The 27,871-nt window shown below is 46.6% G+C and overlaps 2 protein-coding genes across 4 annotated transcripts in view; one reads left to right on the forward strand and one right to left on the reverse strand.

Annotated features, from left to right (window-relative positions):
- Positions 1-2,359: 2,359 nt before the first annotated feature.
- The window catches only part of LOC110495362 (ubiquitin-associated domain-containing protein 2), a 29,839-nt gene continuing 4,327 nt past the window's right edge, over positions 2,360-27,871 (forward strand). The window contains exons 1-7 of one of the 2 annotated variants that reach the window (XM_036981969.1): positions 2,360-3,068; positions 3,462-3,586; positions 4,105-4,224; positions 5,286-5,392; positions 20,517-20,640; positions 22,865-22,912; positions 23,045-23,293. In XM_036981969.1, the coding sequence (XP_036837864.1) occupies positions 3,038-3,068; positions 3,462-3,586; positions 4,105-4,224; positions 5,286-5,392; positions 20,517-20,640; positions 22,865-22,912; positions 23,045-23,293 (804 nt within the window). In that variant the 5' untranslated portion in view covers positions 2,360-3,037. The remainder of the gene's footprint in view (positions 3,069-3,461; positions 3,587-4,104; positions 4,225-5,285; positions 5,393-20,516; positions 20,641-22,864; positions 22,913-23,044; positions 23,294-27,871) is intronic. The other variant, XM_036981970.1, reaches the window with a different exon arrangement.
- On the reverse strand, positions 7,038-18,660 carry LOC110528715 (G-protein coupled receptor 183-like). 2 transcript variants are annotated; one of them, XM_036981967.1, is made up of 4 exons: positions 17,153-18,660; positions 15,010-15,324; positions 8,060-8,649; positions 7,038-7,730 (listed from the first exon to the last, which is right to left on the reverse strand). In XM_036981967.1, exons 2-4 carry the CDS (start codon positions 15,296-15,298, stop codon positions 7,299-7,301), a joined length of 1,311 nt encoding a protein of 436 aa, XP_036837862.1. In that variant the 5' UTR covers positions 15,299-15,324; positions 17,153-18,660; the 3' UTR covers positions 7,038-7,298. The 2 variants fall into 2 exon arrangements, with proteins under 2 accessions (XP_036837862.1, XP_036837863.1); XM_036981968.1 differs by lacking the exon at positions 17,153-18,660 and having other exon boundaries at positions 15,010-16,639.

Raw genomic sequence — 27,871 nt, forward strand, 5'->3', positions numbered from 1 at the left:
TATGAACCAAACAATATACAACAGCCACTGATTGAGAGCAGATGTTGTCCACCTGTTAAACACAGGATCCTAGAGTGCAATTCACTGCGTCAATGAGTCGTCCCAATAATCTAATCAAGGGAAATATAATATATATAATCATATCCATCATTACATAGTTGAACACACAAAATTCTAATTTGATAAAGGATATTTCATTATAAAGTGTAGAGACACAAGGGAGTTTCCCCGGCGAGGCCTCTGTGAAGGTTGCAGCTATCACTGATCACTGGCCTCATGGATCCTTATTCAATTAACAACACTCTAATGAACGCAATTCATTAATGAATGAATGAATGAATGAACGAATAATAGAGGCACTATATGTTAAGCGTCTAGGTAGATAGAGGAATAGCTCATTATAGATCAAACCTAATCGTATTGGAACCTGTCCAAAAAAAAACAACAAAGTCACTTAAAGACGTTGGGAAGTTGTTCAACACAATCAATCCATTCTCTTCTCTAATGAGCTTTAACGATGCTCTTAATGGTTTATTATCCAATATCCTAGTTAGGAATATTAAAGGAATTAAACAAGCAGAAGAGTTTACACTGTTATCAATCGGTATTTTGTATTGACAAGGTCAACGTTAAACAAAAACAGTCCCTGAAAAGAACGCTGGATGTTTAGCTTGATCTAGACGAGGCTCCTCAGATAACCACTAGACACGTGATATGGATCAACCTACTGGGTATTGAAAGTACAAAAGGCAGAAACATAAACTCAGTAAAAAAAAGAAACGTCCTCAGGCCTACAAGCCCTCAGTCCAGCCTCTCTCAGCCTATTGCGGACAGTCTGAGCACTGATGGAGGGATTGTGCGTTCCTGGTGTAACTCGGGCAGTTGTTGTTGCCATCCTGTACCTGTCCCTCAGGTGTGATGTTCAGATGCACCGATCCTGTGCAGGTGATGTTACACATGGTCTGCCACTGCAAGGACGATCAGCTGTCCATCCTGTCTCCCTGTAGAGCTGTCTTAGGCGTCTCACAGTAAGGACATTGCAATTCATTGCCCTGGCCACATCTGCAGTCCTCATGCCTCCTTGCAGTATGCCTAAGGCACGTTCACGCAGATGAGCAGGGACCCTGGGCATCTTTCTTTTGGTGTTTTTCAGAGTCAGTAGAAAGGCCTCTTTAGTGTCCTAAGTTTTCATAACTGTGACCTTAATTACCTACCGTCTTTAAGCTGTTAGTGTCTTAACGACTGTACCACAGGTGCATGGGAAACAGTGTTTCAACCCTGTCCAATGAAGATCTGTGGAGTTGTTTGGATTTTTACTAATTATCTTTGAAAGACAGGGTCCTGAAAAAGGGCCGTTTCTTTTTTTTCTGAGTTTAACATTTAATATTATAGAAAGGTAAAGGAATAGCTGATTTTCACGTAAGGTGACAATGTTGAAAGTCCTAATGTTTTTCTTCAAAGGGGTCGCCTAATGTACAGTAGAATTCACAGCCACAGGAGTACTATAGCAACGAGTGTAGGTACATCTTTGTTGCCATGGCGAAACACTAATGAAATCTTTCCAGCAGTCATATTAAAGGCAACAGATGCATTAAGGCAGAAATAATCATTCATCTGCAGAGCAATTAGTGGGACTGTCGGAGCCAGTGCTGCCTGTTGAAAATACCCAACACAGTGTCATTAATTAAAGCATTTAATGTTCCACACGATCGGTCATGTCACGAGACTATTACCACACGAAATGCACTGAATGTCACTGATGTAAGTATACATTCCATTTACAGTGAAATGAATGACGTGAACTAGCCTAAACACAGATACACCATTCAATAAGCGCCAAGAGAAGAGGTGTGGATTTGCACGGATAAGCATGTTGAGGTTGTGCTGACCTTTGACACCTCCTGATCTCAGTAGCTGTGATTCGTAGAAGTAAGATGAATCATTTCACAGACGAAGACAACACGATAAGACATCTGGTGCTTTTTACAAAGGGCCAGAGAAGAAGACAACACGATAAGACATCTGGTGCTTTTTACAAAGGGCCAGAGAAGAAGATGAACAGAGTATCCAGATGAAACAGGGAGATCAAACACACTTGGGGCCAGAGGACACTGAACACAAAGCCTGCCATTCAAAGCCTCTGTCGGTGCTGCCTCTCTATCTCCTGAGGGGCTCAGACGTTAGGAGGGGAAGACATAAATGCTGACACAGAAACCTCCCGCTCCGCGTCTGAGGAGGGTCTTAAGCTGTCAGAGGGTGCTTAGGAGAGCGCTAGTCTGGATGAAGAAACCACGCACAGTGCATTATCACTTCAGGCTTCTGGAGGGAACCAGCCAATGATAGTGTGTGTGTGTAGAAGTTCTCTTGTCTGATGAGGTTTATCTCAGGATGAATGAGTAATGTGTCTACGGTGCATGTTTTTCTTCTTCACAGGAACAACTGTCACGGAGATGGCAGAGGTTTGATCTTTATGCGGAGAAGAAAACGCTAGCTTCTGTTCAATACCCTCTGACATGTCTCTGGGAGGGGGAGTACAGGCAGGTGATCAAAGTACAAGTCAAGTGTCAGGAGTGTTTTTGTTGACGATGTTCATTAATAGAGGCCACTCAAAACCCTCTCTTTGATCACTTTCTGCTGACGAGGACAGTATCCATCAAATGGATTAAATGAAACGAGGGCCAGTGAAGAAATACAATTACTTAAGTTATGCAAATTGAGTGTATGTTTTGTTATTGTGGCAATGACCTGTTTTACCAGCTATAATATGAGCGAGAACCTTTACTGACCATTGATAGTGACATAGCGACCTCAGGTGGCCATTTTTTATTCAGCGCATCTCGAGATTTGCGTGTCAAAAACAACAATCTCGAACAATTTTGGACGAACTCGACCACCGTACTCGATACCCTTTCCCCTCTATCTCACTATGGTGTTTTTTTTTCTTTCTAACTTTTAGTTACTATAGCTAAGTTTGTACCTTCATTTTGCAGTGCCTTTACACAGACAGTCATTATATATATATTTTTCGTTTTCCATCATGTTCACGACCACCGGTTCCCGAGGGCTCGGTAAGTACCAGACTAGTTGATTCGTGTACGAGTGTTTTCGCTCGGTCCTGTCTCGCAGCTTTGCACTGTCATTCATTCTAGATGAATCTTAAGTATTTGAACGGGTCACATCGTCGTTTCTACGCGTACAATCGACGATTCGAGCCTTTACCATTTTTTGTCATAATGTCTAGTATTGCGTGATAACGCTCGATGTTTCATTTAATAAACGACGCTGAATGCTGGCTCAGTACTGTAGTGACAGAACGGTGCATGTGGTTTCCCCGCCCACATTTTCAATACAGTATTTAATGTTACCAGGAACAAGTACTCTGCTGTAAATTCTGATAAGAGTATCAAATTGATTGTGCCCTACAGGTAGGTGATTGATTGATTGGTTGCCTCCCCCCACAGATAAGGCCCCCCTGTCTAAAGGTCTCCTCCTGGTCCTCAGTGGTCTGACTGTCGTGCTAAACCTCCTGCCACAGTACAATCACCTGTTCACCTACAGCCTGCAGGCCATCACGCTGCAGCACCAGGTAGCGGAAAAGAGAGAGAGAGTGTCGTAAATCTCTCCTATCTCCTCCTGTGGATCATGTTGCCAAAGACAGTACAGTATAAAGATGGGCAGAAACTGCTTCTCCAATAAGAAATCCCCGATCACGCTTGTAGCCGACCTTTGGCTAGCTAAACTCATGCCCAGAAACACGTAATCTGCTTTTAATGGTCTTCGTGCCGAACTGCGCATGTGCAGGCTGTCAAATCGAAGACACTCCTTCGATATAAAGTTGTTTTTGATTAAAATTATTACATGTCAGATTGTCACTTTCACGAGGTTGTAGTAATGACAGTTTCGGCTACTTAAGACATTGGCTCAAATCTCAGTTTTGCATTTAGATTTCTAGACAATTAACAACTTAAGGACACATTTTTCGATCTGGTCGGCCAAGTCTGTTTCTCAAGCGTTCCCGGAAGTCTTGTGATGTTGCACCTCTGGGTTTAGAAACTCTGTGGTGTGTGTACTGTGTAACAACCCTCACTCCTCTTCTTCTGTAAGGTATGGCGGTTAGTGTGTGGCAGACTGATCTGTCTGGACCTAAAGGACACCTTCTGCAACAGTCTGCTCATCTACAACTTCCGCATCTTGGAGAGACGGTTCGGCAGCAGAAAATTTGCTGTAAGTTCATTTCAGCTTGTAAACCTCTGTTAGACTCACTGGGCGCGTTCCAGCTGGTCTTTATCGCAGTCGTGCTGCACAGATTATCAGTTGTTTAATCAAATTATCGTAATAATGATGATGATGATGTGGTGGTGGTGATATGATTTTATGTGATGTCATTGTTTCATACTGTAACATCCTGGTTCTTCCTGTAGTCCTAACTGTAACATCCTGGTTCTTCCTGTAGTCCTAACTGTAACATCCTGGTTCTTCCTGTAGTCCTAACTGTAACATCCTGGTTCTTCCTGTAGTCCTAACTGTAACATCTTGGTTCTTCCTGTAGTCCTAACTGTAACATCCTGGTTCTTCCTGTAGTCCTAACTGTAACATCCTGGTTCTTCCTGTAGTCCTAACTGTAACATCTTGGTTCTTCCTGTAGTCCTAACTGTAACATCCTGGTTCTTCCTGTAGTCCTAACTGTAACATCCTGGTTCTTCCTGTAGTCCTAACTGTAACATCCTGGTTCTTCCTATAGGCCTAACTGTAACATCCTGGTTCTTCCTATAGGCCTAACTGTAACATCTTGGTTCTTCCTGTAGTCCTAACTGTAACATCTTGGTTCTTCCTGTAGGCCTAACTGTAACATCCTGGTTCTTCCTGTAGTCCTAACTGTAACATCTTGGTTCTTCCTGTAGGCCTAACTGTAACATCCTGGTTCTTCCTGTAGGCCTAACTGTAACATCCTGGTTCTTCCTGTAGTCCTAACTGTAACATCCTGGTTCTTCCTATAGGCCTAACTGTAACATCCTGGTTCTTCCTGTAGTCCTAACTGTAACATCCTGGTTCTTCCTGTAGTCCTAACTGTAACATCCTGGTTCTTCCTGTAGGCCTAACTGTAACATCCTGGTTCTTCCTGTAGGCCTAACTGTAACATCCTGGTTCTTCCTGTAGTCCTAACTGTAACATCCTGGTTCTTCCTGTAGGCCTAACTGTAACATCCTGGTTCTTCCTGTAGGCCTAACTGTAACATCCTGGTTCTTCCTGTAGTCCTAACTGTAACATCCCGGTTCTTCCTGTAGTCCTTCCTGTTTGGGACGTGGGTGCTCACTGCACTGGTGGACTTCCTGCTGTCCGAAGCGTTTCACTACCTGTTTGACTACCAGGTGTCTGAGCTGCCTGCCGGACTGTGAGTACCTCTACCTTTACACCTGTTCTTCACAGCGGGACCTCTAACTGGGCTGCCTGCCGGACTGTGAGTACCTCTACCTTTACACCTGTCCTTCACAGCGGGACCTCTAACTGGTCTGCCTGCCGGACTGTGAGTACCTCTACCTTTACACCTGTCCTTCACAGCGGGACCTCTAACTGGGCTGCCTGCCGGACTGTGAGTACCTCTACCTTTACACCTGTCCTTCACAGCGGGACCTCTAACTGGGCTGCCTGCCGGACTGTGAGTACCTCTACCTTTACACCTGTCCTTCACAGCGGGACCTCTAACTGGGCTGCACACATGTTCTTGACACCTGAGCTCAATCCCTAAATCAATCCCTTGCTCCTATGGACTCCTTTCCTTGAAGTGTGCACTTGTTCACTGAAGGTGTACCGTTGTATTAACACCACTAGAGAGCAGTGAGATCAACGAGGGGCTCGGTGTGCTGCAGCTACTTCCAAACCAGCTGTAGGCCTATACGTTCTAGATGAAAACATCACACTGCACATGTTGAAAAACTAGGAAGTACTGGCACTCCTTGACCTTTTACCTCATAGAGAGAAGTGTTGTGTTGCTCTTTTAGGGAAGTGAGTTGTCTGTGTTTTTAGTTTCATACCTGGCTAACTTAGGGATAGGCCAGACCTTGGTGAAATAAAACAGTAACAGTGAAATAGAATGGTTTTAATTCCACTTCAAACAGCAGTTAAAAAGTAAGTATTGGAAAGTGAAACCATTTTTATTATGAAAAGCATAAATATCTGTACAAAGATCGATGTGACGGAAATGTTGGAGATGAATCAGTAAAGGATTTTATCTCTGCATACGACATCCTGTTCTGTAAACAAGGTTTAGTTCTGGAACCTTGTAAAGGCGCTGTTTAGTTCTGGAACCTTGTAAAGGCGCTGTTTAGTTCTGGAACCTTGTAAAGGCGCTGTTTAGTTCTGGAACCTTGTAAAGGCGCTGTTTAGTTCTGGAACCTTGTAAAGGCGCTGTTTAGTTCTGGAACCTTGTAAAGGCGCTGTTTAGTTCTGGAACCTTGTAAAGGCGCTGCTGTTTTCTTGTGTTTATGGGACCTTGATTTCCATCTTTTTCACATTCGTTTTGAAATAGCAGAGTGAGCAAGGAAGTAAAATTAAAACAAGCATTTCTTATTGGACAAGTTCAGGTAGTCCCTTTCTGTTTCAGTTCCCTTTTCTTCCATTTGGTATGAATACAACCCAGGACAAATAAGTGTGTCTAGACTAGTGGTTCTGTGTCTCTATGGCCTAGTAGTGGTCTAGACTAGTGGTTATGTGTCTCTATGGCCTAGTAGTGGTCATCTCAAGGACCAGGACAGGCTCAGGGGTAGTTGGTTGGATGTGGCTCCTGTCTCAGGGGTAGTTGGTTGGATGTGGCTCCTGTCTCAGGGGTAGTTGGTTGGATGTGGCTCCTGTCTCAGGGGTAGTTGGTTGGATGTGGCTCCTGTCTCAGGGGTAGTTGGTTGGATGTGGCTCCTTTCTCAGGGGTAGTTGGTTGGATGTGGCTCCTGTCTCAGGGGTAGTTGGTTGGATGTGGCTCCTTTCTCAGGGGTAGTTGGTTGGATGTGGTTCCTGTCTCAGGGGTAGTTGGTTGGATGTGGCTCCTGTCTCAGGGGTAGTTGGTTGGATGTGGCTCCTGTCTCAGGGGTAGTTGGTGGGATGTGGCTCCTGTCTCAGGGGTAGTTGGTGGGATGTGGCTCCTGTCTCAGGGTTAGTTGGTGGGATGTGGCTCCTGTCTCAGGGTTAGTTGGTGGGATGTGACTCCTGTATCGGGGGTAGTTGGTTGGATGTGACTCCTGTCTCGGGGGTAGTTGGTTGGATGTGACTCCTGTCTCGGGGGTAGTTGGTTGGATGTGGCTCCTGTCTCAGGGGTAGTTGGTTGGATGTGGCTTCTGTCTCAGGGGTAGTTGGTTGGATGTGGCTCCTGTCTCAGGGGTAGTTGGTGTCTCGGTCTCTGGGTCCTGTCTCGGTCTCTGGGTCCTGTCTCGGGCTCTGGGTCCTGTCTCGGTCTCCGGCTCTCCTGTCTCGGTCTCTGGCCCAGGAATGGTCTTGGTAACGTCATCTAAAGCAACAGGACAAGCTGTGTGGCTACCCAGCCTGCTCCTCCCGTCCCGGGTCCCCCCCCGTTTGAAGGGGGTGTCCTCCCCGGTTCGGACCACGCTGGAGAAAGAGGCGCTGACCTGAACCCTCAACATCTTCATCACCCTCCTCTTGTAACCCTTACAGGCAAAGAAGTAGACAAAGGGGTCCAGGCAGCAGTTGAAGTTCATGAGACACACAGTGAAGTGTAGAGACATCTGAAGGGGAGGGAGAGAGGGGTTAGTGGAGGAGTCGGTCACACGTGGATTGGAGATGGACATTGCACACACGCTTAAATACGCAATCTCATGGTCAACACACACACACACACACACACACACACACACACAAATACAATGATATTAACAGATAGGCCTATGTTTGTGTGTCAGTGGAGGCTGGTAGAAGGCGCTGTAGGAGGAAGGGCTCGTTGTAATTCATGGAATTCATGTTTGACTCTGTTCCATTCATTCCATTCCAGCCTTTACAATAAGCCCATCCTCCTATAGCTCCTCCCACCAGCCTCCACTGGTGTGGAGACAACTACCTGAAAGGCCTGTAGCTCGGTACAGTCTGGTGTGTATCTCAGCTTTCGGATCATATACTGCAGGATGTTGATGTGATAGGGACTGAAACACACTACAAACACCAGCACTACCCCTGCTATCACCCCCGTCGCCTTCTGGCTCCTCAATGACCTGTGACCTCGCCCACCGACCCTACTTCTCGTCACCAACCGCAGCTTCCAAAGCAACACCAAGTAGCAACACAGGATGGTTGCAACGGGAACGGCGTATCCCATGACGACGGCTCCAATGAGGACGTAGGGGAGTCCCTCCACGGCCCCGTTCTCAAAGTTGGGGTACTCCATGCAGGTGGTGGTTCCGTCCGGCTCGGCCCGGGTCATGGTCACGGAGAGGAGGGGTAACGTCTGGACCAGGACTAGAACCCACACCCCTACGCAGACGTAGCGGATGGTCCGGGCCCGGCAGAGCCTGGTGTAACGCAGAGGGAGAACCACGGCTACGAAGCGGTCTACGGCCAGGCAGGTCATGAAATTGACCCCTGCGTAGGTGTTGACGTAGAACAGAAGGGCGGTGACGCGACACAGGGTCTCCCCCAGGGGCCAGTGGAAACCTAGAGGCAGGGAGACTCAAAGATTACCAAGAGAGGTTAGTCCACTTCTGGAACATAACAAGACGCCTGGGATCTGTCTCTCAGGAAAAAGTGTCTGTGTGGATGTTCTCCACCTACATTTAAACACCTACAGTGCCTTCAGAAAGTGTTCACACCCAGTGGTTGGAAAAGTACCCAAACGTCATACTTGTGTAAATGTAAAGATACGTTAATAGAAAATAACTCAAGTGAAAGTCACCTAGTAAAATACTACTTGAGTAAAAGTGAAAGTCACCCGGTAAAATACTACTTGAGTGAAAGTCACCCAGTAAAATACTACTTGAGTAAAAGTCACCCAGTAAAATACTACTTGAGTAAAAGTGAAAGTCACCCAGTAAAATACTACTTGAGTAAAAGTAAAAGTCACCCAGTAAAATACTACTTGAGTAAAAGTCACCTAGTAAAATACTACTTGAGTAAAAGTCACCTAGTAAAATACTACTTGAGTAAAAGTCACCCAGTAAAATATTACTTGAGTAAAAGTCACCTAGTAAAATACTACTTGAGTAAAAGTGAAAATCACCCAGTAAAATACTACTTGAGTAAAAGTCACCCTTTGCATGGTGAATCAATACACCCAGTCACTACAAAGATTCAGGCATCTTTCCTAGCTCAGTTGCCGGAGAGGAAGGAAACCACTCAGGGATTTCATCATGATGCCAATGGTGACTTTAAAATAGTTACAGAGTATCATGGGTGTGATATGAGAACTAAGGATGGATCAACAACATTTGTAGTTACTCCACAATACTAACTTAAATTACAGAGTGAAAAGGAAGCCCGTATTTCAAAACATGCATCCTGTTTGCAACAAGGCACTTAAGTAATACTGCAAAAAAAAAAAAAAAATCTAACTTTCTTTCCTGAATACAAAGTGTTACGTTTAGGGCAAATCCAACACATCACAGAGTACCACTCTTCATATTTTCAAGCATGGTGGTTGCTGCATCATGTTATGGGTGTGCTTGTCAGCAACAATGACAAGGGATTTTTTTTTAGGATAAACAGAATACAGCAAAGTCCCAGAGGAAAACCTAGTCTGCTTTCCAACAGACACTGGGAGACAAATTCACCTTTCAGCAGGACAATATCCTAAAACACAAGGCCAAATATCCACTGGGGTTGCTTACCAAGAAGACATTGATTGTTCCTGAGTGGCAAAATCTATGGCAAGACTTGAAAATGGCTGTCAATTTGACAGTTTAAAAAAAAGAGAAGAATTTTAAAAAGAATAATGTGCAAATATTGTACAATCCAGATGTGCAAAGCTTTTAGAGATTTACCCAGAAAGACTCACAGCTGTAATCACTGCCAAAGGTGCTTCTACAAAGTATTGACTCGGGGGTTTGAATACTTATGCAAATTAGATATTTCCAAGAGTTCATTTTCAATACATTTGCAAAAATGTCAACACATGTTTTCACGTTGTCATTATGGGTTATTGTGTTTGTTTTAATTCGGGCTGTAACAACAAAATGTGGAAGAAGTCGAGGGGCGTGAACACTTTCTGAAGGCACTGTATCATTTCTACATACCTACTATCTGCTTTTAGTTGCTTGTTTTAAACTACTTCAAAACAACTATAGTCACCGACCTAGGACGTAGTAGTAGTGGAGTATTACTGACCTAGGACGTAGTGGAGTATTACTGACCTAGGACGTCGTAGTAGTGGAGTATTACTGACCTAGGACGTAGTAGTAGTGGAGTATTACTGACCTAGGACGTAGTAGTAGTGGAGTATTACTGACCTAGGACGTAGTAGTAGTGGAGTATTACTGACCTAGGACGTCGTAGTGGGAGTATCACTGACCTAGGACGTCGTAGTGGGAGTATCACTGAGCTAGGACGTCGTAGTAGTGGAGTATTACTGACCTAGGACGTCGTAGTGGGAGTATCACTGACCTAGGACGTCGTAGTGGGAGTATCACTGACCTAGGACGTAGTGGGAGTATCACCGACCTAGGACGTAGTGGGAGTATCACTGACCTAGGACGTAGTGGGAGTATCACTGACCTAGGACGTAGTGGGAGTATCACTGACCTAGGACGTAGTGGGAGTATCACTGACCTAGGACGTAGTGGGAGTATCACTGACCTAGGACGTAGTGGGAGTATCACTGACCTAGGACGTCGTAGTGGGAGTATCACTGACCTAGGGTGTAGTGGGAGTATCACTGACCTAGGGTGTAGTGGGAGTATCACTGACCTAGGACGTAGTAGTAGTGGAGTATTACTGACCTAGGGTGTAGTGGAGTATCACTGACCTAGGACGTCGTAGTGGGAGTATCACTGACCTAGGGTGTAGTGGAGTATTACTGACCTAGGACGTCGTAGTAGTGGAGTATTACTGACCTAGGACGTCGTAGTGGGAGTATCACTGACCTAGGACGTCGTAGTAGTGGAGTATTACTGACCTAGGACGTCGTAGTAGTGGAGTATTACTGACCTAGGACGTCGTAGTAGTGGAGTATTACTGACCTAGGACGTCGTAGTAGTGGAGTATTACTGACCTAGGACGTCGTAGTGGGAGTATCACTGACCTAGGACGTCGTAGTGGGAGTATCACTGACCTAGGACGTCGTAGTAGTGGAGTATTACTGACCTAGGACGTCGTAGTAGTGGAGTATTACTGACCTAGGACGTCGTAGTAGTGGAGTATTACTGACCTAGGACGTCGTAGTAGTGGAGTATTACTGACCTAGGACGTCGTAGTAGTGGAGTATTACTGACCTAGGACGTCGTAGTAGTGGAGTATTACTGACCTAGGACGTCGTAGTGGGAGTATCACTGACCTAGGACGTCGTAGTGGGAGTATCACTGACCTAGGACGTCGTAGTAGTGGAGTATCACTGACCTAGGACGTCGTAGTAGTGGAGTATTACTGACCTAGGACGTCGTAGTAGTGGAGTATTACTGACCTAGGACGTCGTAGTAGTGGAGTATTACTGACCTAGGACGTCGTAGTGGGAGTATCACTGACCTACGGTGTAGTGGGAGTATCACTGACCTAGGGTGTGGTGGGAGTATCACTGACCTAGGGTGTAGTGGGAGTATCACTGACCTAGGGTGTAGTGGGAGTATCACTGACCTAGGGTGTAGTGGGAGTATCACTGACCTAGGACGTCGTAGTGGGAGTATCACTGACCTAGGACGTCGTAGTGGGAGTATCACTGACCTAGGGTGTAGTGGGAGTATCACTGACCTAGGGTGTAGTGGGAGTATCACTGACCTAGGGCGTAGTGGGAGTATCACTGACCTAGGGCGTAGTGGGAGTATCACTGACCTAGGGCGTAGTGGGAGTATCACTGACCTAGGGCGTAGTGGGAGTATCACTGACCTAGGGCGTAGTGGGAGTATCACTGACCTAGGGTGTAGTGGGAGTATCACTGACCTAGGGCGTAGTGGGAGTATCACTGACCTAGGACGTCGTAGTGGGAGTATCACTGACCTAGGGCGTAGTGGGAGTATCACTGACCTAGGGCGTAGTAGTAGTGGAGTATCACTGACCTAGGGCGTCGTAGTAGTGGAGTATCACTGACCTAGGGCGTAGTAGTAGTGGGAGTATCACTGACCTAGGGTGTAGTGGGAGTATCACTGACCTAGGGTGTAGTGGGAGTATCACTGACCTAGGGTGTAGTAGTGGATTATCACTGACCTAGGGCGTAGTAGTGGATTATCACTGACCTAGGGCGTCGTAGTAGTGGAGTATCACTGACCTAGGGCGTAGTAGTAGTGGAGTATCACTGACCTAGGGCGTAGTAGTAGTGGAGTATCACTGACCTAGGGCGTCGTAGTAGTGGAGTATCACTGACCTAGGGCGTCGTAGTAGTGGAGTATCACTGACCTAGGGCGTCGTAGTAGTGGAGTATCACTGACCTAGGGCGTCGTAGTAGTGGAGTATCACTGACCTAGGGCGTCGTAGTAGTGGAGTATCACTGACCTAGGGCGTCGTAGTAGTGGAGTATCACTGACCTAGGGCGTCGTAGTAGTGGAGTATCACTGACCTAGGGCGTCGTAGTAGTGGAGTATCACTGACCTAGGGCGTCGTAGTAGTGGAGTATCACTGACCTAGGGCGTCGTAGTAGTGGAGTATCACTGACCTAGGGCGTCGTAGTAGTGGAGTATCACTGACCTAGGGCGTCGTAGTAGTGGAGTATCACTGACCTAGGGCGTCGTAGTAGTGGAGTATCACTGACCTAGGGCGTAGTAGTGGATTATCACTGACCTAGGGCGTCGTAGTAGTGGAGTATCACTGACCTAGGGCGTAGTAGTGGATTATCACTGACCTAGGGCGTCGTAGTAGTGGAGTATCACTGACCTAGGGCGTCGTAGTAGTGGAGTATCACTGACCTAGGGCGTAGTGGGAGTATCACTGACCTAGGGCGTAGTGGGAGTATCACTGACCTAGGGCGTAGTAGTAGTGGGAGTATCACTGACCTAGGGCGTAGTAGTAGTGGGAGTATCACTGACCTAGGGCGTAGTAGTAGTAGTGGTGGAGTATCACTGACCTAGGGCGTAGTAGTGGATTATCACTGACCTAGGGCGTGGTAGTAGTGGAGTATCACTGACCTAGGGCGTAGTGGGAGTATCACTGACCTAGGGCGTAGTGGGAGTATCACTGACCTAGGGCGTAGTAGTAGTGGGAGTATCACTGACCTAGGGCGTAGTAGTAGTGGGAGTATCACTGACCTAGGGCGTAGTAGTAGTAGTGGTGTAGTATCACTGACCTAGGGCGTAGTAGTGGATTATCACTGACCTAGGGCGTGGTAGTAGTGGGAGTATCACTGACCTAGGGCGTAGTAGTAGTGGAGTATCACTGACCTAGGGCGTAGTAGTGGAGTATCACTGACCTAGGGCGTAGTAGTGGAGTATCACTGACCTAGGGCGTCGTAGTAGTGGAGTATCACTGACCTAGGGCGTCGTAGTAGTGGAGTATCACTGACCTAGGGCGTCGTAGTAGTGGAGTATCACTGACCTAGGGCGTCGTAGTAGTGGAGTATCACTGACCTAGGGCGTCGTAGTAGTGGAGTATCACTGACCTAGGGCGTCGTAGTAGTGGAGTATCACTGACCTAGGGCGTCGTAGTAGTGGAGTATCACTGACCTAGGGCGTCGTAGTAGTGGAGTATCACTGACCTAGGGCGTCGTAGTAGTGGAGTATCACTGACCTAGGGCGTAGTAGTGGATTATCACTGACCTAGGGCGTCGTAGTAGTGGAGTATCACTGACCTAGGGCGTAGTAGTGGATTATCACTGACCTAGGGCGTCGTAGTAGTGGAGTATCACTGACCTAGGGCGTCGTAGTAGTGGAGTATCACTGACCTAGGGCGTAGTGGGAGTATCACTGACCTAGGGCGTAGTGGGAGTATCACTGACCTAGGGCGTAGTAGTAGTGGGAGTATCACTGACCTAGGGCGTAGTAGTAGTGGGAGTATCACTGACCTAGGGCGTAGTAGTAGTAGTGGTGGAGTATCACTGACCTAGGGCGTAGTAGTGGATTATCACTGACCTAGGGCGTGGTAGTAGTGGGAGTATCACTGACCTAGGGCGTAGTAGTAGTGGAGTATCACTGACCTAGGGCGTAGTGGGAGTATCACTGACCTAGGGCGTAGTGGGAGTATCACTGACCTAGGGCGTAGTAGTAGTGGGAGTATCACTGACCTAGGGCGTAGTAGTAGTGGGAGTATCACTGACCTAGGGCGTAGTAGTAGTAGTGGTGTAGTATCACTGACCTAGGGCGTAGTAGTGGATTATCACTGACCTAGGGCGTGGTAGTAGTGGGAGTATCACTGACCTAGGGCGTAGTAGTAGTGGAGTATCACTGACCTAGGGCGTAGTAGTAGTGGAGTATCACTGACCTAGGGCGTAGTAGTAGTGGAGTATCACTGACCTAGGGCGTAGCAGTGGGAGTATCACTGACCTAGGGCGTAGTAGTAGTGGAGTATCACTGACCTAGGGCGTAGTAGTAGTAGTAGTAGTAGTAGTAGTAGTAGTGGGAGTATCACTGACCTAGGGCGTAGTAGTGGAGTATCACTGACCTAGGGCGTAGTAGTGGAGTATCACTGACCTAGGGCGTAGTAGTGGGAGTATCACTGACCTAGGGCGTAGTAGTAGTGGAGTATCACTGACCTAGGGCGTAGTAGTAGTGGGAGTATCACTGACCTAGGGCGTAGTAGTAGTGGGAGTATCACTGACCTAGGGCGTAGTAGTAGTGGGAGTATCACTGACCTAGGGCGTAGTGGTGGGAGTATCACTGACCTAGGGCGTAGTAGTAGTGGGAGTATCACTGACCTAGGGCGTAGTAGTAGTGGAGTACCACTGACCTAGGGCGTAGTAGGCAATCCTCAGAGGCAGGGCCAGAGTGAAGAGGACGTCGGAGGCGGCCAGGTTGGCAGAGTAGAGCGTGGTAGAGTTGATCTGGGCCAGGTTGGGTCTGATGACGTGCAGTGCCAGGGCGTTACCTAGGAGGCCGAGCGTGAAGACCAGGCTGTAGTGGAGAGACATGAGGACGCGGGCGACGGGGCGGTGGTCGTACAGGTTGGTGCAGACCAGGGAGGAGGAGGTGTTGGAGTCCAGGTTCACAGTGGAGTTCACACCCTCCGACCACGACATGATGGTTAGTAACAGGAAGTGTAAATCTGAAGCACAGCAGGTGAGGGTTTGGGTGAAGACACTTGCAGTAGTTTAAAATCAACGGACAAAATAAGAGCAATGTTCCATTTGTCTTGCATCATTTGCTCTATAACACTCATGTAGTAATTGCAACCCCAAATATACCCACAATTTGTGGGGGGAAATTCACTTTCCTGTGAAAAATGTCTATGCTTAAACCTGTGTGAACTACATACTGTATTATACAGGGGTGGAAAAAGTACCCAACTGTCATACTTTAGTAAAAGTATATAAATATTTAATAGAAAGTGACTCAAGTGAAAGTCAGCCAGTGAAATACTTCTTGAGTAAAAGTCTAAAAGTATTTGGGTTGTAAATATATTTAAGTGTAAAAAGTAAATGTAATTGCGCAAATATACTTGTGTGAAAAGTAAAAGTGAAAGTATAAATGACTTGTGAGTCCTCCAGGCCGGAGGCAGGAGGGATGACCACGTGTGCTCTTGAAAGTGCGTGAATTTGACAATTTTCCTGTCCTGCTAATAAAAGCATTGAAAATGTAATGAGTACTTTGGGTGTCAAGGAAAATGTACGGAGTAAAAAGTACAATATTTTCTTTAGGAATGTAAGTGAAGTAAAAGTAAAATTGTCAAAAATATAAAAATTGAAGTACAGATTCTACAAAAAACTACTGAAGTACTTTAATATATTTGTACTTAAGTACGTTACACCACTGGTATTATACTGTACTATACTGTATTATACTGTATTATACTGTATTATATCTGTACTATATCTGTGTAAACTACATACTGTAATATAGTACCGTACCTGTGTAAACTACATACTGTATTATACTATCATACCTGTGTAAACGAAAGTGTAATACTGTGTCATACCTGTGTAAACTACATACTGTATTATAGGACCATACCTGTGTAAACTACATACTGTATTATACTATCATACCTGTGTAAACTACATACTGTATTATACTATCATACCTGTGTAAACTACATACTGTATGATACTGTATCATACCTGTGTAAACTACATACTGTAATATACTACCATACCTGTGTAAACTACATACTGTATTATACTGTATCATACCTGTGTAAACTACATACTGTATTATACTGTATCATACCTGTGTAAACTACATACTGTAATATAGTACCATACCTGTGTAAACTACATACTGTATTATAGTACCATACCTGTGTAAACTACATACTGTAATATAGTACCATACCTGTGTAAACTACATACTGTATTATACTATCATACCTGTGTAAACTACATACTGTATTATACTATCATACCTGTGTAAACTACATACTGTATTATACTGTATCATACCTGTGTAAACTACATACTGTATTATAGTACCGTACCTGTGTAAACTACATACTGTATTATACTGTATCATACCTGTGTAAACTACATACTGTATTATACTATCATACCTGTGTAAACTACATACTGTAATATAGTACCGTACCTGTGTAAACTACATACTGTATTATACTATCATACCTGTGTAAACCACATACTGTATGATACTGCACCATACCTGTGTAAACGACAGTGTAATACTGTATCATACCTGTGTAAACTACATACTGTATTATACTATCATACCTGTGTAAACTACATACTGTATTATACTATCATACCTGTGTAAACGACATACTGTATTATACTATCATACCTGTGTAAACCACATACTGAATGATACTACCATACCTGTGTAAACCACATACTGAATGATACTACCATACCTGTGTAGACCACATACTGTATGATACTGCATCATACCTGTGTAGACCACATACTGTATGATACTGTACTCACCAGATGGAAGCGCTCTTAACTCTCAGTCGTCAGTGGTGTTTCAGGAGGGACGTTGGTCCCCTGTGTGACTCCAGAGCCATGTGTCAGGTCAGCCAGAGAATGAAACTCAACAAGTATTAGATATGTCTCTTTTCTTTGCATCAGCTACGGCCGACTAGGCAGAAGTGTGCAGCTTCTGCCACAGCCAGTACCCAGACACACACTTATCATTTCCTGCACCGCAAGCAAACCCCTCCTACATTTATTCTGAGTGGGTGTGTGTGTGGGTGCAAGCGTCTCTTCGAAATTTGTAAAGATGAATTTATTTGATCAACAGGATGAATAATTTTCAGCATGTTTATTCATGTTTGTAAGGATATCAAACACTCCAGATGATATCGAGGGCACAAATAGGCTGAATGTCAGCTGTTCTTCATGTGAACAGAGTAGAAATTAGAGTAAAGAGGAAGAAGTATATTGACCCAATCGTGACTAGGGCTGGGAATTACCGGGGGGCCTCGTGGTGTGATATTACCGGGGGGCCTCGTGGTGTGATATTACCGGGGGACCTCGTGGTGTGATATTACCGGGGGGCCTCGTGGTGTGATATTACCGGGGGGCCTCGTGGTGTGATATTACCGGGGGACCTCGTGGTGTGATATTACCAGGGGACCTCGTGGTGGGATATTACCAGTGGACCTCGTGGTGTGATATTACCGGGGGCCTCGTGGTGTGATATTACCGGGGGCCTCGTGGTGTGATATTACCGGGGGCCTCGTGGTGTGATATTACCGGGGGACCTCGTGGTGTGATATTACCGGGGGGCCTCGTGGTGTGATATATTACCGGGGGGCCTCGTGGTGTGATATTACCGGGGGACCTCGTGGTGTGATATTACCAGGGGACCTCGTGGTGTGATATTACCAGTGGACCTCGTGGTGTGATATTACCGGGGGACCTCGTGGTGTGATATTACCGGGGGGCCTCGTGGTGTGATATTACCGGGGGCCTCGTGGTGTGATATTACCGGGGGGCCTCGTGGTGTGATATTACCGGGGGGCCTCGTGGTGTGATATTACCGGGGGGCCTCGTGGTGTGATAGAGAGAGAGTGAAAACACATTGTCTCCCTATTTAAAAAGATGGAGAATACGCTATGAAAGAAACCTACTGTAGTTTTGGTGCAGCTACAGCCAACTAGACATGTAACTGTATGGATCTGTCTCCTCCCATCACTACTAATGACCCTCTCATGACCTCTCTGGGCTGCTGTCATGTTCCTCATTCTGATCCTTCATGTGGAGTTCATAAAAAATGAATCTCTACTTTTAATACGAACTGTATTCATACCCTCAGGCTCTCACTATTACTAGTAGTGGTGTGTGTGTGTGTGTGTGTGTGCGTCAAGCATGGACATATCAGATATGGCTCATCCTGTGATGCTCATCTCCATTCTGTGTGTGTGTGTGACTGTGCGTGTCCTCGTGTGTGTATGTGTGGGTGACTGCGTGTGTGTGTGTGTGGGTGACTGTCCGTGTGGGTGACTGTGCGTGTGCGTGTCCGTGTGTGTGTGGGCGACCGTGCGTGTCCTCGTGTGTGTATGTGTGCGTGACTGCGTGTCCGTGTGTGTGTGTGGGTGACTGTCCGTGTGGGTGACTGTGCGTGTCCTCGTGTGTGTGACTGTGCGTGTGGGTGACTGCGTGTCCTGGTGTGTGTGTGGGTGACTGTGCGTGTCCTCGTGTGTGTGTGGGTGACTGCGTGACCTTGTGTGTGTGTGTGTGGGTGGGTGGGTGACTGCGTGTCCTGGTGTGGGTGACTGTGCGTGTCCTGGTGTGTGTGTGTGTGTGACTGTGTGTGTCCTGGTGTGTGTGTGGGTGACTGCATGTCCTCATGTGTGTGTGGGTGACTGTGCGTGTCCTGGTGTGTGTGTGGGTGACTGTGCGTGTCCTGGTGTGTGTGTGGGTGACTGTGCGTGTCCTGGTGTGTGTGTGGGTGACTGTGCGTGTCCTGGTGTGTGTGTGGGTGACTGTGTGTGTCCTGGTGTGTGTGTGGGTGACTGTGCGTGTCCTGGTGTGTGTGTGGGTGACTGTGCGTGTCCTGGTGTGTGTGTGGGTGACTGTGCGTGTCCTGGTGTGTGTGTGGGTGACTGTGTGTGTCCTGGTGTGTGTGTGGGTGACTGTGTGTGTGACTGTGTGTGTCCTGGTGTGTGTGTGTGGGTGACTGTGCGTGTCCTGGTGTGTGTGTGGGTGACTGTGCGTGTCCTGGTGTGTGTGTGTGTGGGTAACTGTGTGTGTGTGTGACTGTGCGTGTCCTACTGTGAGTGACTGTAATGGCAGGGCTCTGAGGTTAGCTGCTGGTCTATAATGATTCATTCTTACTTCCTCTAATAGAAATATACTTTACTGTATATCTGCTCAGAGGTTTGGTGTTTGTGAACAGAACATTGTTTTAACCATCTTCTCCTTTCCTCTCCTCCCCACCTCCCCTCTCTCCTCCTTACCTCCCTTCTCTCCTTCCCTCCCCTCTCTTCCTTACCTCCCCTCTCTCCTCTCTCCTCCTCACCTCCCCTCTCTCCTTCCCCATCCCCTCTCTCCTCCTCACCTCCTCCTCTCTCCTCCTCACCTCCTCTCTCCTCCTCACCTCCCCCTCTCTCCTTCCCCATCCCCTCTCTCCTCCTCACCTCCCCTCTCTCCTCCTCACCTCCCCTCTCTCCTCCACCTCCCATCACTCCTTCCCCATCCCCTCTCTCCTTCCCCATCCCCTCTCTCCTTCCCCATCACCTCTCTCCTTCCCCATCCCCTCTCCTCCTCACCTCCCCTCTCTCCTCCTCACCTCCATCCTCTCCTCCTCTCCTCCCCTCTCTCCTTCCCCTCTCCTCTCTCCTCCTCACCTCCCCTCCCCTCTCTCCTTCCCTCTCCTCTCTCCTCCTCACCTCCCCTCTCTCCTTCCCCTCTCCTCTCTCCTCCTCACCTCCCCTCTCTCCTTCCCCTCTCCTCTCTCCTTCCCCACCTCTCCTCTCTCCTTCCCCTCTCCTCTCTCCTCCTCACCTCCCCTCTCCTTCCCTCTCCTCTCTCCTCCTCACCTCCCCTCTCTCCTTCCCTCTCCTCCTCACCCCCCCTTCCCTATCCTCTCTCCTCCTCACCTCTCTCCTTCCCCTCTCCTCTCTCCTCCTCACCTCCCCTCTCTCCTTCCCTCTCCTCTCTCCTTCCCTCTCCTCTCTCCTTCCCTCTCCTCTCTCCTTCCCCTCTCCTCCTCACCTCCCCTCTCCTCCCCTCTCCTCTCCTCCCCTCTCTCCTCTCCTCTCCTCTCTCCTCCTCACCTCCCCTCTCTCCTTCCCTCTCCTCTCTCCTCCTCTCCTTCCCCCTCTCCTCCTCACCTCTCCTCCAGGCTAGGCCCAGTGTTCAGCCTGTTTGTACCTTTCTACTCCTCCATCCCCAAGGTTCCAGTCACTCAACTCCTTGGTCAGATCTCCATAACTAACAAGTCCCTGGTTTACATTGTAGGCCTGCAGGTATGTAGAGTTACATAGTGTTCAGCATGGTGGGGGTCAATGGTTAATATGTAGAGTTACATAGTGTTCAGCATGGTGGGGGTTAATATGTAGAGTTACATAGTGTTCAGCATGGTGGGGGTCAGTGATTAATATGTAGAGTTACATAGTGTTCAGCATGGTGGGGGTCAGTGGTTAATATGTAGAGTTACATAGTGTTCAGCATGGTGGGGGTCAGTGGTTAATATGTAGAGTTACATAGTGTTCAGCATGGTGGGGGTTAATATGTAGAGTTACATAGTGTTCAGCATGGTGGGGGTTAATATGTAGAGTTACATAGTGTTCAGCATGGTGGGGGTCAGTGGTTAATATGTAGAGTTACATAGTGTTCAGCATGGTGGGGGTTAATATGTAGAGTTACATAGTGTTCAGCATGGTGGGGGTCAGTGGTTAATATGTAGAGTTACATAGTGTTCAGCATGGTGGGGGTTAATATGTAGAGTTACATAGTGTTCAGCATGGTGGGGGTCAGTGGTTAATATGTAGAGTTACATAGTGTTCAGCATGGCGGGGGTTAATATGTAGAGTTACATAGTGTTCAGCATGGTGGGGGTCAGTGGTTAATATGTAGAGTTACATAGTGTTCAGCATGGTGGGGGTTAATATGTAGAGTTACATAGTGTTCAGCATGGTGGGGGTCAATATGTAGAGTTACATAGTGTTCAGCATGGTGGGGGTTAATATGTAGAGTTACATAGTGTTCAGCATGGTGGGGGTCAGCGGTTAATATGTAGAGTTACATCGTGTTCAGCATGGTGGGAGTCAATATGTAGAGTTACATAGTGTTCAGCATGGTGGGGGTTAATATGTAGAGTTACATAGTGTTCAGCATGGTGGGGGTTAATATGTAGAGTTACATAGTGTTCAGCATGGTGGGGGTTAATATGTAGAGTTACATAGTGTTCAGCATGGTGGGGGTCAGTGGTTAATATGTAGAGTTACATAGTGTTCAGCATGGTGGGGGTCAATATGTAGAGTTACATAGTGTTCAGCATGGTGGGGGTCAGCGGTTAATATGTAGAGTTACATAGTGTTCAGCATGGTGGGAGTCAATATGTAGAGTTACATAGTGTTCAGCATGGTGGGGGTTAATATGTAGAGTTACATAGTGTTCAGCATGGTGGGGGTTAATATGTAGAGTTACATAGTGTTCAGCATGGTGGGGGTTAATATGTAAAGTTACATAGTGTTCAGCATGGTGGGGGTCAATATGTAGAGTTACATAGTGTTCAGCATGGTGGGGGTTAATATGTAGAGTTACATAGTGTTCAGCATGGTGGGGGTCAGTGGTTAATATGTAGAGTTACATAGTGTTCAGCATGGTGGGGGTCAATATGTAGAGTTACATAGTGTTCAGCATGGTGGGGGTCAGTATGTAGAGTTACATAGTGTTCAGCATGGCGGGGGTCAGTGGTTAATATGTAGAGTTACATAGTGTTCAGCATGGTGGGGGTTAATATGTAGAGTTACATAGTGTTCAGCATGGTGGGGGTTAATATGTAGAGTTACATAGTGTTCAGCATGGTGGGGGTTAATATGTAGAGTTACATAGTGTTCAGCATGGTGGGGGTCAGTATGTAGAGTTACATAGTGTTCAGCATGGCGGGGGTCAGTGGTTAATATGTAGAGTTACATAGTGTTCAGCATGGTGGGGGTCAGTGGTTAATATGTAGAGTTACATAGTGTTCAGCATGGTGGGGGTCAGTGGTTAATATGTAGAGTTACATAGTGTTCAGCATGGTGGGGGTTAATATGTAGAGTTACATAGTGTTCAGCATGGTGGGGGTCAATATGTAGAGTTACATAGTGTTCAGCATGGTGGGGGTTAATATGTAGAGTTACATAGTGTTCAGCATGGCGGGGGTCAGTGGTTAATATGTAGAGTTACATAGTGTTCAGCATGGTGGGGGTTAATATGTAGAGTTACATAGTGTTCAGCATGGTGGGGGTTAATATGTAGAGTTACATAGTGTTCAGCATGGCGGGGGTCAGTGGTTAATATGTAGAGTTACATAGTGTTCAGCATGGTGGGGGTTAATATGTAGAGTTACATAGTGTTCAGCATGGTGGGGGTTAATATGTAGAGTTACATAGTGTTCAGCATGGTGGGGGTTAATATGTAGAGTTACATAGTGTTCAGCATGGTGGGGGTCAGTGGTTAATATGTCTCTGTGTTGTGTTTCAGCTCCTGACCTCCAGTCCGTTCATGTGGCTCGTTGCTCTCAGTGGACTGGTGAGTTCACACCACACTGACCCTGTTGCATAGCAACCAGCATTATACCCAACCCCGTTATCTCAACCGCAGCCGCTTCTTCAGAAGTTGTAAATCCACACGTCTGAACCACACAGCGCGTGTTCCCCTCAGGTCTCTGGGAAGCTGTACCACGGAAACGCTCTGGGGGTGCAGCGGCTGCTCTTCGTGCCCCGGTGGCTGTCCCGTGTAGGGGCCTTCGTCCTGGAGCCCCTGTTCTCCGGGCCCCCGCCCCCCAATGAACCCCCCCTGGGTATGGGGGCTACTCTGGACATCCAGAGACAGCAGAGGATGGATCTCCATGATCAACAGGTGCTGCTGGCCCAGTTCCATCAGGCCAGGAGGAACCACAGACCACCACAGGTATGGACAGACATACACACACAGTACTACACACAGTACTACACACACACACAAACACACACACAGAACTACACACACACACAAAGTACTACACACACACAGACAGTACTACACACACACACACAGACAGTACTACACACACACACACAGACAGTACTACACACACACACACACACACACAAAGTACTACACACACACACAGTACTACACACACACACACAGACAGTACTACACACACACACACAGACAGTACTACACACACACACACAGACAGTACTACACACACACACACACACACACACACACAGACTAATGGACATTCCATTTGACATGACCCTCCTTCTGATCTGTTTTGGCCAATCAGAAGCATGCATGCTTTTGCAGAATATTTAATGCAATCCTCTCATTGGCAGAATGAATGTCCTTCACATGCAAAGGCTACTTGAGTTTATAGTCCTGCCTTTCCAACACACAGCTCCTGGCGGTCTCTGTCTTCTGAACTGATGTGCAGGCAGGGCTCTTCTAAAGTCTACGTGACCTTTATTCTGTATAGAAACAATGTTTATATTTATATTGGCCATTTTAGCTTTGATGACATCAGAAGCTCTGTTTTGACATTTGCCTTTTTTAAATAATTGTTCATAAATAATAATAATAATAATAATAATAATAATGCCAGTTATTTAATATTAGAAGTACAGCAATCATTCTGGCATTGTTGCAAAGCCCAGATTCTCCCCATTTTCAATTGATCCAATGCTATTTAACCCCCTACAGCTGTTATGATGGGGAGAAGATCAGAGCTGGAAACTGATCCAATGCTATTTAACCCCCTACGGCTGTTATGATGGGGAGAAGATCAGAGCTGTAAACTGATCCAATGCTATTTAACCCCCTATGGCTGGTTATGATGGGGAGAAGATCAGAGCTGTAAACTGATCCAATGCTATTTAACCCCCTATGGCTGGTTATGATGGGGAGAAGATCAGAGCTGTAAACTGATCCAATGCTATTTAACCCCCTACGGCTGGTTATGATGGGGAGAAAATCAGAGCTGTAAACTGATCCAATGCTATTTAACCCCCTACGGCTGGTTATGATGGGGAGAAAATCAGAGCTGTAAACTGATCCAATGCTATTTAACCCCCTACGGCTGTTATGATGGGGAGAAGATCAGAGCTGGAAACTGATCCAATGCTATTTAACCCCCTACGGCTGTTATGATGGGGAGAACATCAGAGCTGGAAACTGATCCAATGCTATTTAACCCCCTACGGCTGTTATGATGGGGAGAACATCAGAGCTGGAAACTGATCCAATGCTATTTAACCCCCTACGGCTGTTATGATGGGGAGAAGATCAGAGCTGTAAACTGATCCAATGCTATTTAACCCCCTACGGCTGTTATGATGGGGAGAAGATCAGAGCTGGAAACTGATCCAATGCTATTTAACCCCCTACGGCTGTTATGATGGGGAGAAGATCAGAGCTGGAAACTGATCCAATGCTATTTAACCCCCTACGGCTGGTTATGATGGGGAGAAGATCAGAGCTGGAAACTGATCCAATGCTATTTAACCCCCTACGGCTGTTATGATGGGGAGAACATCAGAGCTGGAAACTGATCCAATGCTATTTAACCCCCTACGGCTGTTATGATGGGGAGAAGATCAGAGCTGTAAACTGATCCAATGCTATTTAACCCCCTACGGCTGTTATGATGGGGAGAAGATCAGAGCTGTAAACTGATCCAATGCTATTTAACCCCCTACAGCTGTTATGATGGGGAGAAGATCAGAGCTGGAAACTGATCCAATGCTATTTAACCCCCTACGGCTGTTATGATGGGGAGAAGATCAGAGCTGGAAACTGATCCAATGCTATTTAACCCCCTACGGCTGGTTATGATGGGGAGAAGATCAGAGCTGGAAACTGATCCAATGCTATTTAACCCCCTACGGCTGTTATGATGGGGAGAAGATCAGAGCTGTAAACTGATCCAATGCTATTTAACCCCCTACGGCTGTTATGATGGGGAGAAGATCAGAGCTGTAAACTGATCCAATGCTATTTAACCCCCTATGGCTGGTTATGATGGGGAGAAGATCAGAGCTGTAAACTGATCCAATGCTATTTAACCCCCTATGGCTGGTTATGATGGGGAGAAGATCAGAGCTGTAAACTGATCCAATGCTATTTAACCCCCTACGGCTGTTATGATGGGGAGAAGATCAGAGCTGTAAACTGATCCAATGCTATTTAACCCCCTACAGCTGTTATGATGGGGAGAAGATCAGAGCTGTAAACTGATCCAATGCTATTTAACCCCCTACAGCTGTTATGATGGGGAGAAGATCAGAGCTGTAAACTGATCTAATGCTATTTAACCCCCTACGGCTGTTATGATGGGGAGAAGATCAGAGCTGGAAACTGATCCAATGCTAATTAACCCCCTATGGCTGGTTATGATGGGGAGAAGATCAGAGCTGTAAACTGATCCAATGCTATTTAACCCCCTACGGCTGTTATGATGGGGAGAAGATCAGAGCTGGAAACTGATCCAATGCTAATTAACCCCCTACAGCTGTTATGATGGGGAGAAGATCAGAGCTGTAAACTGATCCAATGCTATTTAACCCCCTACGGCTGTTATGATGGGGAGAAGATCAGAGCTGTAAACTGATCCAATGCTATTTAACCCCCTATGGCTGTTATGATGGGGAGAAGATCAGAGCTGGAAACTGATCCAATGCTATTTAACCCCCTACGGCTGTTATGATGGGGAGAAGATCAGAGCTGTAAACTGATCCAATGCTATTTAACCCCCTACGGCTGTTATGATGGGGAGACGATCAGAGCTGTAAACTGATCCAATGCTATTTAACCCCCTACGGCTGTTATGATGGGGAGAAGATCAGAGCTGTAAACTGATCCAATGCTATTTAACCCCCTACGGCTGTTATGATGGGGAGACGATCAGAGCTGTAAACTGATCCAATGCTATTTAACCCCCTACGGCTGTTATGATGGGGAGACGATCAGAGCTGTAAACTGATCCAATGCTATTTAACCCCCTACCGCTGTTATGATGGGGAGAAGATCAGAGCTGGAAACTGTTTAAAGGTGACGGGCAAAAGTCTCCACCAAAAACTGTAACACTTAATAATTATTATATTTTAGGCTTCTTTAAATAAGCCTGAAGCCCCCCCCCCCCTCACACACACACACACAAAAACAATCTATCACTACATTTAGCTGTCATTTCTATATGGGGGTGAAGATGTCATTCTTGCATTCTATGGCCAGAAAAATACATCATTTGAGGGCTAAATTAATAGGTTAATGGCCAATTGCAAGGAACACAAGCTACAGACACGGCTTGTATGAGTCATTTTCTCTCTATCAGAAATGAAGCCATTAGACACTTGTATATCTGAAGAAATACACATGTCAATAATGGTGACTCATAGGCAGTGTGAGCGGACCAAGTCATTGGGCGTCTCTCTAAAGAGGAAAGGTGGAATGAACGAGTCAGGAGGAGGTTTTCTTGATTGAACACAGTTCTCTATTGAGGGCATTGGGTCAACACAAACACTACAACATAAACATTCCTCTTCCAAGGAAAAACATACATCTTCTTCTCCAGATGAAACAAGAACATAATACGATTATCTTTAAACTACAACAAAAAGTCACGGGATTGTCACCGTCTTAGTGGTTCTTCCTGGATCGCTCCTCTCTCTCGGTGGCCATCTTCCAGAGAGTTTTTTACCCCCTCTCTCTGCTGGTTCCATTCTCTCTCTTATAGGGGAAGGAGAGTATGTCATTAGTACCGTCAGCTGTAGTTAATTGCCTCTGGTTACCTTGTCTCCCATGCCTTGTTGGGCTGCTATCCGTGAGCCCAGCCTGCCCTCTGGTTGCCTTGTTGGGCTACTATCCGTGAGCCCAGCCTGCCCTCTGGTTGCCTTGTTGGGCTACTATCCGTGAGCCCAGCCTGCCCTCTGGTTGCCTTGTTGGGCTGCTATCCGTGAGCCCAGCCTGCCCTCTGGTTACCTTGTCTCCCATGCCTTGTTGGGCTGCTATCCGTGAGATCAGCCTGCCCTCTGGTTACCTTGTCTCCCATGCCTTGTTGGGCTACTATCCGTGAGCCCAGCCTGCCCTCTGGTTACCTCGTCTCCCATGCCTTGTTGGGCTGCTATCCGTGAGCCCAGCCTGCCCTCTGGTTACCTTGTCTCCCATGCCTTGTTGGGCTGCTATCCGTGAGATCAGCCTGCCCTCTGGTTACCTTGTCTCCCATGCCTTGTTGTCTACTATCCGTGAGCCCAGCCTGCCCTCTGGTTACCTTGTCTCCCATGCCTTGTTGGGCTACTATCCGCTCTAACCACTAGGCTACCCTGCCGCCCAGTGGGCTCCAATGACTGGCACCCCTGACTGGCAACACATTAACAATATAATTAGAGAGAAACTCAAAATACCAATATGTGAGAAATACTGGACTTTATTAATGTTTCCATAGAACCAAACAAAATCATACAATTATTTAATACAAAATACATTTCACCAAAATCAAGGTTTCAT

The sequence above is a fragment of the Oncorhynchus mykiss genome, chromosome 7 (genome assembly GCF_013265735.2).
Source record: "Oncorhynchus mykiss isolate Arlee chromosome 7, USDA_OmykA_1.1, whole genome shotgun sequence".
Classification (NCBI taxonomy): Eukaryota; Metazoa; Chordata; class Actinopteri; order Salmoniformes; family Salmonidae; genus Oncorhynchus; species Oncorhynchus mykiss.

Bases quoted from the DNA above. Each gene is read 5' to 3' on its own strand.
- LOC110528715 (XM_036981967.1), bottom strand. From the start codon at position 15,298: ATGTCGTGGTCGGAGGGTGTGAACTCCACTGTGAACCTGGACTCCAAC. The intron at 8,650-15,009 runs GTCAGTGGTACT...CCCTGCCTCTAG, and splicing joins GATTGCCTACTACGCCCTAG to GTTTCCACTGGCCCCTGGGG. The intron at 7,731-8,059 runs GTAGTTGTCTCC...CCTCCCCTTCAG, and splicing joins CCGAGCTACAGGCCTTTCAG to ATGTCTCTACACTTCACTGT.